The 19,587-nt window shown below is 44.8% G+C and overlaps 1 protein-coding gene across 1 annotated transcript; it reads left to right on the forward strand.

Annotated features, from left to right (window-relative positions):
- Positions 1–845: 845 nt before the first annotated feature.
- Positions 846–11,561, forward strand: slc39a4 (solute carrier family 39 member 4; the record flags this gene model as incomplete). The annotated part of the gene is made up of 12 exons (XM_079749361.1): positions 846–1,055; positions 2,809–3,309; positions 3,860–4,067; positions 4,684–4,877; positions 5,588–5,777; positions 6,776–6,948; positions 7,411–7,602; positions 8,578–8,682; positions 8,914–8,968; positions 9,520–9,672; positions 10,109–10,296; positions 11,427–11,561. The coding sequence occupies 12 exons, from the start codon at positions 846–848 to the stop codon at positions 11,559–11,561; spliced, it is 2,304 nt and encodes a 767-aa protein (XP_079605487.1).
- Positions 11,562–19,587: the final 8,026 nt, after the last annotated feature.

Here is a 19,587-nt window from a genome sequence, read left to right on the forward strand (position 1 = left end):
CGCGACAATGTAGCAATGCGATAAAAAAATTAAGTGAATAAAAGTGATATAATTTGTGTTTATGTTGACATATTCCACAGTTAACCTTGATCAAAAAAGCCAGAATCTTCTGTCTTCAATGTGCAATATTTTGAAATAATATAACTGTGACTTAAATGCATATGCAATCGTTTTTCTCAATAGCTGTTCTTTGATATGAAGATCAACCCAACGCCCTAGTGGGATGGCCCCTGCCTTCTTCTTGGCCCCCTTGCGTCCCGGTTAACTCTGCTACTGTGCCCCCATGTTTAAAGTAGGTTCTGATTTGTTTATTTCACTGTTTATAAGTTAGTTGGCTTCTTAGTACTCTAATTTAGAGAACCCTAGGCCCAACAAGCCTGGATCATGAACTATATATTAGTGTTTGTTGTTTTTCTACTTCTTATGTTCATTGTGGCCTTATATCTCTCAACTTTTTCCTATAACATGATTCGAAATTATTCCAAACTATCGACGGGACTGCGAAAAAGTACATTTAAAAAAAAAAAAAAAAAAAAGGGAGATAACGCAAACGCTGACTACACTGATGTCAGCCACCAGCCACGATGTCAGTCTTTAGATGAGACATTCCCCAACCGACTTCCGCGTACAGTCGACCGCCAGGAGCCACGTCTCGGCCAATCAGAATAGAGAGCCAAGTGCACTCAAGTCTCTTAAAACTGATAACGTTATGGCCAAGCTTGTACTGCAGGCGCTCGCGTTTGGATGTCAGTGAAAGCCCAGCTTCGTCTGGGAATCCAACACAATTGTAACCAATTAATTCCACTATTATTTTGTTGTTATTTTTCTTTTTCTACTTTGAAACAATGTTGTCTCACCCGTTGCTTGTTCACGCCGCGGTGTTATTCGCCTGTATCGGTGGAGCGCCTTGTACACAGCCGGGTATAGAGGATGCTTACACAGACGTGGTCGGTGAGGTGTCGCCGGGAGGTGAGCATCTGACGGAGGAGTCCGTCCGCTCGCTTTTTAATACCCTGGAGAAACGTGTGCAGTGCGGTGGAGTGTCGTGTGAAAAGGTACGGTGTTTATTGTGCTTCTGTGCCCGGGCTGCTCCTCCAGATTTAGATTAGCTGTACTGTACACCGAGGGGTAGGGTCGAGGTCCAATAGTGTCACTGTCACACGCACCTGTGGCCCGCCATGTTCAGCTTCTAAAGTCTGTATAGACAATTCCTGCTTTAAAAATATTGGCTTACGACATGTTCTAGTTTACTTGAAAAAAAAATAGTCAAGTACATAATGAGTTGAAAGTGTTCTCAAACATAGGCCTATAAATAAAAACAATAAAAATGGCTTATATTAATATTTTTCTTCTATAACTATCATGTTCTATCTACTATTCATATTTTATCTATAGGCTAACTACTACAATGAAATAAATAATAACAATATGTATTATTATTACTTTTATATTTGGGATATTGTTAGTGATAATTATTAATAAACTATTAATTACAACAACCAAAACAATATCTTAATTTCCTTCCGTAATGTGTACCGTTTAATCCGTTATTTTACCCAACAGCTGCGAGATAGTCCCATAGAAGGGTTTAGCAACATGTCCGGTTGTTTGGAGGGAAATTATAATCCTTGGACTGTTCTGCTTTATGCAATCTGCTGCACGTATGGTTCAGGGAAAAGCTATAGCCTTCTGTCAGTCAGGACATCAACCAGACGAAACTAATTAACACCCTAAATCCCATCCAAATCAATGCAATTGTAGGCCTATAATTAAATCCCAGTTTCAAAGTGTTTAATGTAGACAGCAGTTGTTTAGCATTACAAATTTCAGTTCAATAATGATGTACAACTGACTAATAGTAGGCCTAAACAGTTTGAAGGGATATAAATTTCAAAAAAAGTTTGGAAAAAGTGTAGGTCATCCTTAAAGGAAACAGGATTTATTTTATTTTTCAGAAAAACGTTTCTTTCCTTATTCCAGTTCACTGAGGTTCTTTATGTCCCTATGTCTGTCACTTATGTCTGTCACAAATTAAAGCAGCTTTATTAAAACAGCATATATGAAACCCAAACCACTTAAAACAGGTTCCTTGGGTTTAAGGACCCATAAAATATGTAAAATATGAACTGAAGGCTTTACTGGACGATACATTAAGAAAGATGTGTCATTGTGCTGTGATAGCATGGTAGCTAATGCTATCCTATGTCATGTCTGCCAACTGAAAAAACACTGAAGACCTGAAATTATAGTTGTTGTACAGCTGAAATGACTGAATTCACACCATCCTTATGAATAAGGACTGAATTATGGTTTACTAACATGCTAGTGAGTATCATTTCAGAACATGGGTTATTGAACCCTTTTGGTATTCAGCCAACTGAACTTTCTTTCCAGTAATATGGAAATAGACGACCTACCGTGGTGAGGAAAGCCTGACTCAACATGACCTAAAACTGATCTCTTATCTGCCACTCGTGAAAGAGCTGATGGCAAACCTTGATCTGATTGCGAGATCTGCTTCTTTTGAAATCAAGGTTTCCGTACAAACATTGAGTTATTCAACTTTTCTATACGTTTTGTGTGATACGTTTTATAATTCATTTTATTATAATCAGGTCTACCAGTGATGCATTATTAATGTCATGTTTCTGTATTGTTATGATCCGGTATTCACGCAGTACAATCTTTCCATGATATCTCATTAAATGTGTCACCGCGTGTAGAGGACTCCTTATTGTCTTTTATGCTCTTTTAACGATGGTTTGTTTATTGGGGGCTGTATAAACAACCTTCCGTGGCCTCCTGCAGTGCGACCTACCAGGCGGAATCTACCAGCTCATCGGCAACCACTCCGATCCCGGAGTGGGCGCTGGAGCGGCCATCGCTGTCAACGTGTCACAGTTCCCGCACTTTGCGTCTGGATGCATCTTCTACCTGAGTGCCCCTGCTTCGGCCTGCGCCGCGGTCAGGGCTGGGAGGTGGGCGGAGGAGACAGAGCTCTTCCTGGACCGAGTGACCCATCACGCCCACCCCCACGAGGGGGAGCCACACTCCCACCAGGATGAGTCCCACAGCCATGAAGGAGGACAAGAAGGCCACCATTCGGAGGGGGAGCCACACTCCCACCAGGATGAGTCCCACAGCCATGAAGGAGGAGAAGACGGCCACCATTCGGGGGAGGAGGAGGGCCGCCATCTTGCGGAAGAGGAGGCCGTTGGCCCCCAGGATGAGCATGTGGACGTGCACGGATTGGAGGCCCTGATAGAGGAGCTGGAGAAGCACTATGTGCCGCTAGAGCTCACCAACGAGGTGAGCTCAAGACGACCACACGCATGCAAAAGTACACACACATGCGCGCGCACGCACACATGCGTGCGCACGCACACATGCATACGCGCACACACACACACAAACACACACACACACACCTGTGGTGTGTTTTGAGAGTAGGTTCTATTGTTTAGATTTGATGCCAGATTTGACCTCCAGATTGCGAGTTGGGAACTGGAGTCATCATTTAGTAGACACATGATCCAAAGTGATTATGGATTATATTATTAAGGAGTAGGGGAAGGATGCTTACAGGGAGGCTGCGGAGATAAGAAGTGCAACACCGTATCCCCTGCAGTGTTCTGCAACTAAGGGATACTGTAACTTGTGTGATGATATATGGTTTATATATTTGAAACTGTCCCAACTTCCAACTTCCTAGGTCCAATTTCCTTGGTTCAAACATTGGACCGAATGGAAAAGAATGGTTTATTTTCATTTTTTTCTTGTGTAATTTCTTGGCAATGGTCTAAAAATAACTCTTTTTCTTTTTTCCCTTATGTGGCTGCATCCTCGCTAAAACGAGCAGAAATGTCTAACAGCCGACGACATCATGGCAGAGATTAACCCCCTCTCAGCAGGCCCTGAACAGGAAGTAGAGCGCGGTGCCTTATTTGGTCGTGTTCTGTACCATGCCCTGATTGGTCACTGCTTCACCAGACATTCCCTGCCTGAAGAGGGCTACTTCCTGGAATACATGATGGGGTGGATGGGTTCGGATAACTTCACTGTCAGAGGTAAATCCCTCCCAAAACTGGAATGACCATGTATGTCTTGTGCTTAGACATTTCCAGTTTTACAAAGTAAAAGTCCTGCCATGTTGAAGTGCCATAACCAAGCAGATGATTAAGTCCCGGTTGATTCCGAAAACTAAGAAGAATGAGAAAATTGAAGTAAAAAAGAAAACTATTATATTCAACTGGATGAATTTAATAAAAATACAATGTAACTTTGCACATTAAAATTCTAAACCAGATAAAAAACGTAAAATACAAAAAGATTGAAGTGAAGGGAGATAACCTAACTTCCTAGTTTGACATTACAACCAGAAAGAATCACACTGTAGTTATGAGTAACGCCAATATAATATAATTTCTTATAATAATCTAAAATATTATTTAAATAAGTCGATAACTGAGCCCGTGAGGTGACACGGGAGTAAGCGCGCTTTTTTGTAAAACGCACATGCGTTTTATAACTTGCATTATAATAATAATAATAATAATAATACAATTATTCACCTCCCGGGCTCCGAAGTAGTAGAAACATTGATGCATTGTATTTCATTGATAATATAGAATTTCTGTCATTTAATTGAATGCGTAATTCATCCAAAACGGGGGCTCCATATAGGGTTGGAGGCTTTGATGAGAACCCTGCAGATCGGACCCAGCGATGACCACCATCACGACCACGGCGAGGGGGGTCACCATCACGACCACGCCGTCGACGAACACGCCGGGCATGACCACGAACACGGCCGCCGCAGGAAGAGGAGTACTCACGGAGCCAGAGAAGGACAGGAAATGAAGTTGCATGGGGCAACGGTAAGCGCACATGTACATGTCGACATTTCTCTTTCAGAACGTCAAATAAATAAATGATATGTATGCATTGATAATTCTTTTTTGTGTTGGTATTTTTAATTTAGTTTAATTTTATTTTGTATGAATTCCATGCATCAGTATATTTTTAATGTTATTTTTGTTTTAATTGAGTTTAGTAACGTTTATTTTAGTTTTGTAGCGTTATACCAGTGGTAGCCAGCTATGATTTGAATAATGCCGATTTTTTTTTTGGACGGAATTTGGGACATATTTACCAAACTGACCTTTGGAGTACAGTTAAACTTTTAAACACATTTTCAGTTCCATCAAATACATGTGCAGGTAGTGCTTCTGCCTTTCGACCTTAAACTCTGTCAACCTTTGTTGTACTGATGTTACCACTTTAGTCTTAATAACGGGCCTTTATTTCACCAAGAGGTGTGAGTGTGATCAGCCATCTCAAGCTTCTTCCTAATCTGCCATGGGCATCCCAAGTTCACAAGTGATAAGTGGGTAGACTGATCTATCATCATACATCTGGGTGGAGCCTCCAACTTCTAATGGCGGATCGCACACATAAAGTTGAATCAGAATCAGAAGAATCACTCACACCTGGTGGTTAAAACAGGCTCATTCAACAGCTTTCCTGACAACAGTCTGTAGTGTACAGCCACACGCGGTAACCCATCTTCCGTCCCTTCTCTCTGTAGCCCCGGTGCTTCTCAGCCCAGGAGCTGCTGCTGATCCACGGCATGATGGACAACAGCTCAGACCCGGCCGGTATGAACCGGTCGGATATGGCGCGGCTCAGCCCGGCGCTGGTCCAGCAGATCCTCAGCCGGGCCTGCAGCTCTGGCGCCGTCTCCCCCCTGGCGCACGACGGACTCACCCAGGCAGAACGTAAGGCACCCACAACTATTGTTCAGTGAGATCGACCTCCCTCTCTATCGAAAAAAAACCTTCAATATCACAAATTCAGAAATCACACCACACAGCATATGCCTAGAAAATAAATAAAAGAGACGACTTAAAACACTAATAAAACATTTTAAAACTATTTTCTATGGCGTCTTCCAAAACTGCTCTAAACTGTCAACATCTCTGACGGAGTGGTCTTCTAGCTCTAATGAATATTCATGAGCCTGCCCTCGATTGGCTGGTCCACTCCACCCTAGTGTCTCCATTTGGCCTCTCAGACGACGTCAACCGACTAGTGTCTCACTCTCAGCTCCATCTCATCCTATCACTCTCTATATTTCTCTCTCTTTGACTCTCTCAAATCCAAGTTCATCAAAAGCAGTCACCTCGAAAAAACATGTGAAACAACTTTGTCTCTTCCCCTCTCCCCACCTATTTCGCTCCCCCTCTCACCTACCTCCTCCTCTCTCTCTCCCCCTCTCCCCCCTCTCCCAACCTCTCTCTCCCCCTCTCCCAACCTCTCTCTCCCCATCTCCCCACCTCTCTCTCCCAACCTCTCTCTCCCCATCTCCCCACCTCTCTCTCCCCATCTCTCGCTCCCCCTCTCCCCACCTCTCTCCTACCCCCTCCTCTCTCTCTCCCCCTTTCACCTCCTCTCTCTCCCCCCGCTCTCGTCATCTCCCCAACTATCTCTCTCCTCCTCCCTCCTACCCCCTCCTTTCTGTGCCCCTCTCTCCTGCCCCCTCTTCTCTCTCCTACCCCCTCCCCATCCCTCCACCTCTCTCTCTCTCTCTCTCTCTCTCTCTCTCTCTCTCTCTCTCTCTCTCTCTCTCTCTCTCTCTCTCTCTCTCTCTCTCTCTCTCTCTCTCTCACTCTCTCTCACCCCCTCCTCTCTCTCTCTCTCTCACCCCCTCCTCTCTCTCTCTCTCTCACCCCCTCCTCTCTCCCTCTCTCCCCTCCCCCTGTCCCCCCTCCTCCAGGTTACATCTACGCCACCCTGGCCAACGTGGTGATCACCCTGACCTCCATGTTCGGCATCGTGGTGCTGCTGTGCACCTCGTGCTCCAGCGTCTTCCAGTTCATCATCCAGCTGTGCATCAGCCTGGCCGTGGGCTCGCTCACCGGCGACGCCCTGCTGCATCTGTTGCCAATGGTAACGCCACCGTGACCACGGCAGCACCGCGGTGCTGATGGCCTGTAGACTTACTGTCAAAGATGGACTCCAAATAACACCATGGAGGACTTTGACTTATTAAACCGGAAGTTTGAGTTGACAAGGAGGTTTGGAATCAAGGCTAAGCGCTAGCTTTAGCATCAAGCCATTGATACCTGCTCCATTTTCAAATATTCTGCCTTTTTCTAAGAGGAGAAACATTTATTTCAAAGGCTAAATATTTATCCATTTTTTCAATTAGAGTAAAGGGACAAACCGGCTCTGATCAAACAGAGTGGTGCGGACGAGCCATCACAAGCCACGTCAAAATCAACTGCCTAACAGTGACAAAGACATCACACAGGGGCGTGGCGATCCACAGCACACCTGACGGTAATCCACACACCCCTCTACCTCCCTTCTCACACTGAGCCTCTTCTCTCTGTGGGTTTGCGTCGCCAGTTCCTGGGATTGCACAGCCATAGCCATGAGGGTGGGAGCCACGCGGACCACGAAGGGGAGAGCCTGGACTACGTCTACAAGATCCTGGTGCTGCTGGGGGGGATCTACTACTTCTACCTGATGGAGACCATCTTCTCTCTGGTCACTCAGAAGAAGGAGGAGGACCACCACCACCACCCACACCATCACGGGGTACGGGGGAGTCAGTTGCTGACAAACGCACGCACACACACAGACACACACACACACACACACACACACACACACAAAAAGTAACGCGCCAGACCTACCACACTCGTTGTCTTCCAGGTAGTCAGCCTGTCCATACGTGGTGCGATGAACTTGGGGTATGAGTGAGTGCGATCTTAGCTCTCCAGGGGGTTAGGTGTGAGGTACTCACCGCAGGTCCACAGCCACCGTAGGCGAACAGCTCTCTGTGTGGCCGCGCCTCGTCTCCAGGTGACCAGCCCGCGCTACAAACCCAGCCGTGCATTTATGACCAAAAGTTCTCTCGTAGCCGTGTCTTGAACAAAACCGTGCGTCCTTTGTGTTAAACCTCCGAGGCCCACCTCCCGAGACTCTTCACCCAGGTTATCACTTCCTGAGACCCTCACCTGCCAACTCAGCTGTTGCCATTTATAGCTAATGAGTACCTCAACACCGCCCCCTCTGTGGGATATCAGTACTGACCCTAACCTAAGGGTCGGCTTAGCTCAGGAGGTAGAGCAGTTGCCTTGTAACCGAAAGGACGCTAGTTCGATCCCCAGCTCCTCCTAGCTGATTGTTGATGTGTCCCTGAGCAAGACACTTAACCCTAACTGCTCCTGACAAGCTGGCTGTCAACCTTGCATGGTTGACTCTGCCGTCGGTGTATATTATGTGTATATTAACCGATGTAAGTTGCTTTGGATAAAAGCGTCTGCTAAATGCCCTAATTGTAACCATACGCATAAGCACTCATAAAACTAACCCTATTCCTCATATCGTAACACATACACGTACACAAGTGTACACAAACAAGCTTACACACTATATACAGATGCATACTAAATGTTCCAGAATATGCTATTCATCTTCAATTAGTACTTTTCGAACCGCCTGTCATACTCGTTTACCAAATGTTACACTGGCTTCTCTCTCTCTCTCTCTCTCTCTCTCTCTCTGAAGGAGGAGGCGGAGCCTCACCACTGTGACCATGGGAAGGTTCTGGAGATGTATCAGCAGGACAAGAAACAACAACAACAGGACCGGTCCATATCCCAGGCTGACCTGGTGTGTTGGGGCTAACAGACACACACACACCCACACACACACACACACACACCCACACACACACACACACACACGGATCCCACCACACACTTTGCATATTGCTTTGGACCGAAACAATTACATAACCCATCCGTTTGTGACGTTACGTCTTAATATAATGCATCATTTAATTATTTAGCTAAACCTTGGTAAATGAAACGTACATAATATTATGGGAGGTGTACCTTTCAGGTCCCAAGTGAGACCGATGAGAAGACTTTCCCTCCACCCAAGCAACGCAGCAGAGGTAAGAGTCACATGACGACCCACCGAATAACGACCAGGACCCTGGCCTCAAGCAGCCAGCCGCGGCCCACCACTAAAGCCGTTTAGCGTGACAAGCACTGAGTTATAACCCCTTGTGCATGCAGACGACACGGTTTGTCCCTGTCTGCGTTACACTCTCTCTCTCTGACCCTCCCTCGCTCTCTTTCCTCTCTTCCTTGCTCGCTGTATTTATTTTCAACCTCCTCTCCTTCATTTCTCTCTTTTGTTCTCTTTTTTTGTTTCTCTTCCACTCTCTGCTTCTCATCCTTTATTTCTCTGTTTTGTTGGTAATGGATTAGTTGAATTTTTAGTTAAATTGTTGAATTTACTACATTTTGCATCTCTGCCACCTCTCCTGATTCTCCCTCTCCCCCTACCTCCCTTATCGCTCCCTCTCTCTACCCCTACCCCCCTCTCTCCTCCCCATTTCCCCACCTCTCCCCTTTCTCTATCTCCCCCCCCCCCGGCTCTAACTCCCCCTACTTCCCCCTCTCTTTCTCTTTGTCTGTCCTTACCTCTCTCTCCCTCCAGAGCAGCGTCTGCTGCCCTACATGATCACGATCGGCGATGGGATCCATAACTTTGCCGACGGCCTGGCCATGGGCGCTGCCTTCTCCCTGTCCTGGAGGTCGGGGTTAGCCACCTCCCTGGCCGTGCTCTGCCACGAGCTGCCCCACGAGCTGGGTACGCGCACGTGAACACACGCCCACCCACACTCACGCACAACGAAAACCCCACAGGGGATGGTGTTATGGTCTAACAGCTGCATGAAGTTATTGTGCTGACTTATATCCACTGAAGAATACATGGTTTGAAAGCATAGCATGTCCAATCTGTTGGTGCAGCCCTCATCGCACTGCAACAGTCACAAAGGGCTTCACAGCCTACAATTTTCCTTAGCCTACGGCCTCTGATAGACAAGGAGGAACTCGCAAAACGCAAGAGGGAAGAAACCCTGAGAGGGAACACAGAAGAGGTATAAGTTTTGTTGGGAAACTCAAAGTCATAATAAAGTATAATTTGGCTTTGACTTTTCGGGGACAGACAGGAAGGGAAATCGTTACAGACATAACATAGTAGTTAACACCTTCCCTCTCTCTCTGTGTGTCTCTCTCTCCAGGCGACTTTGCCATACTGCTCCACTGTGGCATTTCGGTCCGCAACGCCCTGCTCCTGAACATCGGCAGTGCTATGACCTCCTTCGTTGGCCTGTACATCGGCCTGTCGGTGGCCACAGACCTGGCCACCAAGCAGTGGATCGCCGCCCTCACTGCCGGCCTCTTCCTCTACGTGGGCCTGGCTGACATGGTGAGCACGGTCAAGTGTCAAGGGTTGAATGCCCGGTGGATCGGAATGATCTGAATGAATGGAGATGCTACTGTGGCCATCTGTGATTTAGGATTGGTCGCATGAACCTGAACATGAACACATGAATATCACAAAGGGTCGTTTTTCGATTAGTTCCTATGACCTGGTACTAGATTAAAACCAATCGAAACAGGGTTTGTACAAGCCGTGTGATAGTACCATCACACGGCTTGTCAGACTGAGTATTCCTCAGTCTTTTACACTTACACTTTCTCTCTCCCCCAATCTCTCTCCTCCTCACCCAATCCCTATCCCCCTATCTCTATCTCCTCTCTTTCCTACCTCCTCCCCATCTCTATTCTCTCTCCCCCTCGCCCTCTCTCTCCCCCTCCCCCTCACTCTTCCTCTCTCCCCCCTGCATCACCTTCACCCTCCTCCCCATCTCTCTTCTCTCTCTCCCCCTCGCCCTCTCTCTCCCCCTCCCCCTCACTCTTCCTCTCTCCCCCCTGCATCACCTTCACCCTCCTCGCCATCTCTATTCTCTCTCTCCCCCTCGCCCTCTCTCCCCCTCACCCTCACACTCCCTCTCTCCCCCCTGCATCACCTTCATCCTCCTCCCCATCTCTCTTCTTTCTCCCCCTCGCCCTCTCTCCCCCTCACCCTCTCGCTCCCTCTCCCCCCTCCATTGCCTTCAACCTCCTCCCCATCTCTATTCTCTCTCTCCCCCTCGCCCTCCCTCTCGCTCCCTCTCCCCCCTGCATCACCTTCACCCTCCTCGCCATCTCTCTCCTCTCTCTCCCCCTCTCGCCCTCTCTCCCCCTCGCCCTCTCTGTCCCCCTCCCCCTCACTCTTCCTCTCTCCCCCCTGCATCACCTTCACCCTCCTCCCCATCTCTCTTCTCTCTCTCCCCCTCTCGCCCTCGCTGTCCCCCTCACCCTCACTCTTCCTCTCTCCCCCCTGCATCACCTTCATCCTCCTCCCCATCTCTATTCTCTCTCCCCCTCGCCCTCTCTCCCCCTCACCCTCTCACTCCCTCTCTCCCCCCTCCTTCGCCTTCACCCTCCTCCCCATCTCTATTCTCTCTCTCCCCGTCACCCTCTCTCGCCCCTCACTCGCCCCTCTCTCTCCAGCTGCCCACCATGATCCACAACAAAAGTAAGAGGCCGTGGCTGATGTTCCTGCTGCAGAACGTCGGCCTGCTGTCGGGCTGGGGCATTCTGCTGCTGCTGACCCTCTATGAGGACCAGATCGGAGTCTCAATCTAACGCCAACACACACACACACACACACACACACACACACACACACACACACACACACAGTCAAGGCCCGGTGTACTTAAAGGTGAACCGAACACCCTGTTCAAGCTAATGTTAAACCCTGCCCTCTATCAAAATGTAAACAATAGACCTTCTGTCCTTTTGTGTCCTAATCCCGGCAGACACTTTTTTTTATTTAGGGGTGGGGCTATGTTGCTGTCAAGCTTTCGCCATCTTCTGCACAAAGCAGTCTCAATCCTAGTCCCACGTTTTTAAACTTTGAAGTTCGAGATTTAGACAGCGCCAGATGACGAGGACGGACATGAAGAAAGATAGACAGTCCTCACACAGTGGATATGTTTACCCCAACCTACGTGGGTTTCCAGAATGAACTGTATCGAATGCAGGTAGGTGTCATTAACGAGCAGTCAGGCAGCGGCATCAGGGGTCAAACCCTGAATTGTTTGGGCTCAGAAAGACCTCAACCACAGGATGTCTTAACCCCCCTAAATGCTCCTCAATGACATGTGTCTGAATTCAGTGCAAGTCACGCTGGATATTGCTGCTGAAAGCAAGGTGCTTGGTGCGGTTGCAGTGATGGGTTTACTTTGTTTGGGAACATATCGGCACAGACAATGTAAACCACTTACTGCACACGCCGTTGAAATCACTGCTTTGTAATACAGACTTAAGCAATATGACTTACACTACTACTGTTGTATTTACGTTTGGATGGCATGGCATACACTGACATGGCATGGGTGATTTTGGGTGATGTTTGGGTTAGTGTTTTTTTCCAATTTTCGATGAAAACTCAGGGCTCAATCTATAGTTTAACTGTAATTTTCTGTTGATCAGATGTTACAGAAAAAAAAGATTCTTTGGGTTTTGGCACTTTGTCAAAAACCTGTTTTGATTTTATTGGATGAGATAAAATTTTCATTTCTTGTTTCTTTAACTATGTGGCAATAACTAACGGAGGAAACAACTGCATTTTGCTTTAATAAATAATAAAGTGTGTTGTGAGTTGAAATTCCAGCCAGATGCGTCAAAGTCAATTACTAAACCCTTAACGGGGATAAGGTCACCTTAACCTGGGAGGAGTGACCTGGCAACCAGCTGATAACTGCTTGTTTATCTCTCCTCCAAAGGAAGTGCTGTATTACTGGAAAGGTTCTACCTAGTTAGCAGAAACATATCGAAAGAGGCTGGGAACAAAGCAGATTTTCAACATTGGAGTAGCTAAATATATATAGATCAATTTCGGTGTTAACTATTCATTTGGTGAATCTCAGGAACACCCAGAAAGGATCTGAACATATATAAATATATTCCTGGACCTTTCCATTACAGCACTTCCATTGGAGGAGAGGTAATCAACCAGTAATCAGCTGGTTGCCAGGTCACTTCTCCCAGGTTAATGTGACCTTGGGAAGGGCCTGCCTTGGATTGCTGACGCCTCACGACGACAACAGGAACTTTGTATGGCAATGCTGTAAAGCTTTGCAATGCTGTAAAGCTTTTGCTGTCCACAATAATTATCCTGTAAGTGATAACAGCTCTCCATACATACCCAACAGCTCCTCATAGCTGTAAACAGCTAGAGCACGCTGCCATGGTCATTAAAGACGACATTGATTATAGCATATTGCTGCTGACTCAGGTTTACCTGCTCCTAGCACACTCTGCTACTGAGCAATTTCCCCTTTTCACATAGAAAGCAATTTGTGTTTTGGACATTTTCTACCTGGGTGGGGGGATGTTTATTTTTCGATCTGAAGTACATGACTAAAGGAAATAATAAACCGACGAGTAAAACATAAACCACGTTGAAATGTAACTTTAAAAATAGCTAAATCGTTTGAGAAGCGGCTGTTTGTAGCTTTTGCCTTAAAATAACAGCAGTAGATAACAGACCAAGAGAGAAATAATTGTTCACCAATTCGATCTTAAGAAAGAGGGAAAGACACACTGACAGAGGGACAGACACAAGCAGCTGACTGTTCTCTAACTCTAGAAGACATCTATATCAGCATTACTCATTGCGCGGCTCGCAAGCCACATGCGGCTCGCCAAGCCTCTATTTGCGGCTCGCATGGCGGTAAAAATATACAGTGATATGATCATGCAGTGAATACAGATATTTAAAAAACAATACAAACAATTATTTAAAAAATAAATCAACAGCGGCATTAAAGGTGGAAATATAGCCTTGTCTAGAAAATATTTTTAAACTTGCTCGGCTCTACGCTGACAGCGGGGTTGCCAGATTGGCGGTTTTCCTGCATAACAAGAGAGAATGTGCTCTTTGGATGGACTTATTCTTATTAACTTATTCTTCAATAGCTTCCATGTTATGTGACCCAGTGTCTCCACATTATTCCAGAAAATAGCACACAGTCACACAAGTCTTAATTTTCCTCTCAAAGTGCACCAGATTGATGCATTCCAGGTTAAAAGGTACCAAATTTTCTTCCGGGGGAGCATGCCCCCGGAGCCCGCTAAGGACCGGGTTCCCTCCACAGTTTCACAAAATTCTGTGGGAAACACTGCTTCAGGGAGGACATATTATTAAGCAGGCATACTTATTTATGACTGGATTTATAGCTTTTGATACTTTGCGGTAAAAATGGCTCTCCTGTTGACGTCGTCCTGTCAGTGCGGCTCTCCTGAAAAAAATAGTGAATGCCACTGATCTATATATTTGTACAACTTCACAATGTCGGGAAGACGACAGATGAGAGGAAGGAGAATTAGCAGAGCACCACCACATCAACCTAACACCACCACACAGACCGAAAACCACCACACCAACGTAACACCACCACACCAACAGAACACCACACCACCGCCTACAACGGCAGCACAACCAGGGAGCACACACAATGTTTGCCGAAGTTTGACATCCAATCCATTGTTTTTCGGAATAAACGTATTTCTCGCTGATTGTTGAAGCATTTTAGGCTAAACCTCTTGCTGTCTTTGTGCTCATTGAGACTACAACATGAGATTGGACAATGAATTCACTCGTCATCACACTCTGACCAATTCATACCTTACTAGCAACACATCAGAACCCAGAGCACAATAAAGGCCTTTTATCCCGAAAACCAGTCACGGATCAATATTTGCTATGTTCTCTTATGTTTAACCCTTTGCGTCAACAGAAACTTGACATTCTGCTCAAGTCTATGCCGAGGTTCTTTCCAGTCATTGTTCCTGACAAAATCTATCGCAGCCTGTCTCCTCTGAGCCCGAGAGTTGCTATGACTCTTAATATAATATCTTTCAGCCACGGACAGTGGGTGATGCTATGACTAGTTTTTCTCTGTGAAACTTTGCACATGTGGCAATAACACTGTGTTCAATACTGGTCTATTGAAAGAAGAGCAAGTTCAAGAAAAAGTTAAGTTGGTATCCAGTAAATTGGATGATTTATCTGATCAATATCTGTAAAACATTGATCAAGAAGCTGAAGGATCATCTCAATGTTTTTTGAACAAACAAATCAGTTCACAAGTCACTATAGTGAAATACTAGAATGGAGAACAAGCAGTAAATACAAAAATATAACTTTAATTCAACAGTTTACCCATTTATACACAGAGAACATGCATTTTCTTTTACATATGCACAAAACAACTCTTTTTTTTACATGTTGAAATACATTCATCTTTCACTCATGATTTCAAAATAAAAAGACAAATCATGTTCACCCTCTTATACATGTGCAAGTGTACATGTACTTAACAAGAACATCTATTTTTGATGCAAAAGAGGTTTGTAGCCTGTTACTTGAAGCGAATGATCTCCTGTGTGGCCAATCGGATAAGCTGGTTGAAGTCAAACTTGAGATATTTCCTCCAATAGCGTCGGTCCCTGCCATAGTCCTGGGCGGGGTAACAAGGGCTGGCTGAGAGACAAAGAACACACTTTCATTCATAAACTTAAATAAAAGATAAGATATGACTTAATTTATCCCAAGGGAAATTTAGGACAAAAATGTGAGGAACTAGTATTATACAATAATACTGCAGTATTACACAATAATACTGCAGAATTACACAATAATGTAGAATAAAGATAGCAGACTAAAGCAGAGATAGGACTAGCCAACTCAATTGACCCTAGAAGATTAGTGATAAGACGCTATGAACCAGACATCTATAGAGTGACGGTGTCAGAGTGGAAACGTGTAAAACACTGCACCCTAGAGGGCAGTCCCTACCCATCACCAAAATAAACTGCGTGTGTGTCCGGATTCTCACCTATGCCATGGAGGATTCTGGCAACCGCTCTGCAAGAGAACTTCTCGTCAGTTCGGTGGGCCAGAAAACTCCTGATGTCTGCTCTGATATGATCCTCCCAGTCGCACAGCTGGGGAGAAACACACACAAGCACACCCAAAGTAACACACACGCAAAAATATTAATAATTGTACACTCGCAAGCAATACAAATAAAACATACTCTTAAATTAAGATATGAAATTGTAACCTTTTGCAGGGAATTTAGAAAGAAAGAAGATGTAAAGATATCAATACATCAACAAATACAAAGGTATAAAGACAGACAGACAGACAGACAGACAGATTTCCCTAAGTTCCCTAAGGAAATTGCACTTCAATGTGCAAAAGTACAAAATGCAAAAAGCAAAAAATATACAGCGTAGCCCTATAGGACAGATGTTGGCTGACGTGTCCCTCATTGGGGGGTCGTGCTGCCACACTACCTTCAGTGGGTGGAGCTCCTCGTCGTCCTGGAGCTCCTGTAGCCGGGCCCGGTCCAGCTTCTTATCAAAGTACTCTGACAGCAGCGCCTTCAGACGCAGGCTGCGGCTGGCCTCCAGAGCGTCCACACAAAAAAAGGTTCTTTGGGTTTTGGCACTTGGTCAAAGAATGAAGACTCAAATACTTTGATGATTACTTGCATATTCGTGATGTATAATTCAATCCCAGGGCTTGTTTTCACTGGTTTGTGTGGTATTTTATTAAAGCATTAGAGTGTGTCCTTCAAAACTTGACATTTAAGGCCTATTCCTTCTGAGTTCAATCAATAATTTAGCATGATGAGATACCAAATACATCTATTTGCCTCATACATACAGAATGCAAAACCTTGGCTTTGCACCCAATGAAAGAGAGTTGGAAAACAACTATATCATATCAGAGTAGCCTGAGCATATTAGGGCCTGTGTCAACATATGTCCTTTTTAGTTTTTTTAAATTGTCTAAGCTATCACGATAGACTGTTCTTGGTGAAATATTAAAAAATAAAAGTAAAGTGGAGACGCTAGCCTATCATGCTACAGCATTTAGCGTGGTGGTATGTGCACATAGACAACAGCTGAGCCAGATTGCTACAGCGCCCCTTTCATACACAATTATTGCTGCTAGAAGGCCCTGGCCAGTGGGAAACAGTGTAAAGATGTTCATCATATAACATCAAGGGAGAACATTACATATGATGAACTGCACTAAGCAACACTACTTTTGAAATGCTAACAAGCCACCATACTAAATTTCATGAACAAATTATAATCCATTTATTTTCAATGATCAATGATCTAGGTATGCTATCACCGTTCAATGTTATAGGTATATTTAACTTTAAACTCAGAAATCCAAAGGTCCCTCCCTACGTCACCGGCTGGGCCCCTGAGTGGTGGCCATTTTTAAAACCAATGCTTGGTAAATGAAGAGTTTGGCCTTGTTTTTAAGAACTGAATTCACGCTTGTATATTTATTGCACTAAAATGTTTACAAAAATTACCTGTTTTGATTTGATTGGATGAGATAAAAACCTAATAAATCTTCATTTGTATAGGGATGTTCATTTCTTGTTTCTTTAACTATGTGGCAATAACTAACGGAGGAAACAACTGCATTTCGCTTTAATAAATAATAAAGTGTGTTGTGAGTTGAAATTCCAGCCAGATGCGTCAAAGTCAATTACTAAAACCTACAAACATTTAAAAAATGGGTACGTGTATATGTATTTATATATATGCATATAAATATATATCCCCTTAACGGGGATAAGGTCACCTTAACCTGGGAGAAGTGACCTGGCAACCAGCTGATAACTGCTTGTTTATCTCTCCTCCAAAGGAAGTGCTGTATTACTGGAAAGGTTCTACCTAGTTAGCAGAAACATATCGAAAGAGGCTGGGAACAAAGCAGACTTTCAACATTGGAGTAGCTAAATATATATCGATCAATTTCGGTGTTAACTATTCATTTGGTGAATCTCAGGAACACCCAGAAAGGATCTGAACATATATATATATTCCTGGACCTTTCCATTACAGCACTTCCATTGGAGGACAGGTAATCAACCAGTAATCAGCTGGTTGCCAGGTCACTTCTCCCAGGTTAATGTGACCTTGGGCAGGGCCTGCCTTGGATTGCTGACGCCTCATGACGACGACAAGAACTTTGTATGGCAATGCTGTAAAGCTGGGGTCAATTCTGGTGTCAATTATTCATTTGGTGAAACTCAGGAACACCCAGAGAGGATTTGAACGTACGACGGATATGAATACACTTATTTTCTTTCCTCGTCCGTAACCTTGCCTTGCAGTAATCCCTAGGTCTGATAATCATCTTCTTTATCTCTATCTGCCTTTGAGTCCGCTCCGGATCAGAGTCCAACACAAACACAACCTGCATATCATCAGAGAAACATATGCGCGCACACAGAAAACTCTCTCACACACACACACACACACACACACACAAACACTAACACACACAAATAATGGCAAACATTTCTACATGATGAAAATCATATTTTGTCATCATCATCAAGCGTGTGCAGATGTTGCGCCCAACTAAACTCCCAGTTTAACTACATCCACAATAATTATCCTTTATGTGATAACAGCTCTCCATACATACCCGACAGCTCCTCAGAGCTGTAAACAGCTAGAGCACGCCGCCATGGTCATTAAAGACGACATTGATTATAGCATATTGCTGCTGACTCAGGTTTACCTGCTCCTAGCACACTCTGCTACTGAGCAATTTCCCCTTTTCACATAGAAAGCAATTTGTGTTTTGGACATTTTCTACCTGGGTGGGGGGATGTTTATTCTTCGATCTGAAGTACATGACTAAAGGGAATAATAAACCGACGAGTAAAACATAAACCACGTTGAAATGTAACTTTAAAAATAGCTAAATCGTTTGAGAAGCGGCTGTTTGTAGCTTTTGCCTTAAAATAACAGCAGTAGATAACAGACCAAGAGAGAAATAATTGTTCACCAATTCAATCGTAAGAAAGAGGGAAAGACACACTGACAGAGGGACAGATACAAACAGCTGACTCTTCTCTAACTCTAGAAGACATCATTATATTTGTACAACTTCACAATGTCGGGAAGACGACAGATGAGGGGAAGGAGAACTAGCAGAATACTACCACATCAACCTAACACCACCACACAGACCGAAAACCACCACACCAACGTAACACCACCACACCAACAGAACACCAACATACCAACAGAACACCACACCACCGCCTACAAGGGCAGCACAACCAGGGAGCACACACAATGTTTTCCGAAGTTTGACATCCAATCCATTGTTTTTCGGAATAAACGTATTTCTCGCCGATTGTTGAAGCATTTTAGGCTAAACCTCTTTGCGGTCTTTGTGCTCATTGAGACTACAACATGAGATTGGACAATGAATTCACTCGTCATCACACTGACCTATTCATACCTTACTGGCAACACATCAGAACCCAGAGCACAATAAAGGCCTTTTATCCCGAAAACCAGTCACGGATCAATATTTGCTATGTTCTCTTATGTTTAACCCTTTGCGTCAACAGAAACTTGACATTCCGCTCAAGTCTATGCCGAGGTTCTTTCCAGTCATTGTTCCTGAGAAAATCTATCGCAGCCTGTCTCCTCTGAGCCCGAGAGTTGCTATGACTCTTAATATAATATCTTTTTCAGCCACGGACAGTGGGTGATGCTATGACTAGTTTTTCTCTGTGAAACTTTGCACATGTGGCAATAACAC

This window comes from Pollachius pollachius, assembly GCF_949987615.1.
Source record: "Pollachius pollachius genome assembly, chromosome: 13".
NCBI lineage: Eukaryota > Metazoa > Chordata > Actinopteri > Gadiformes > Gadidae > Pollachius > Pollachius pollachius.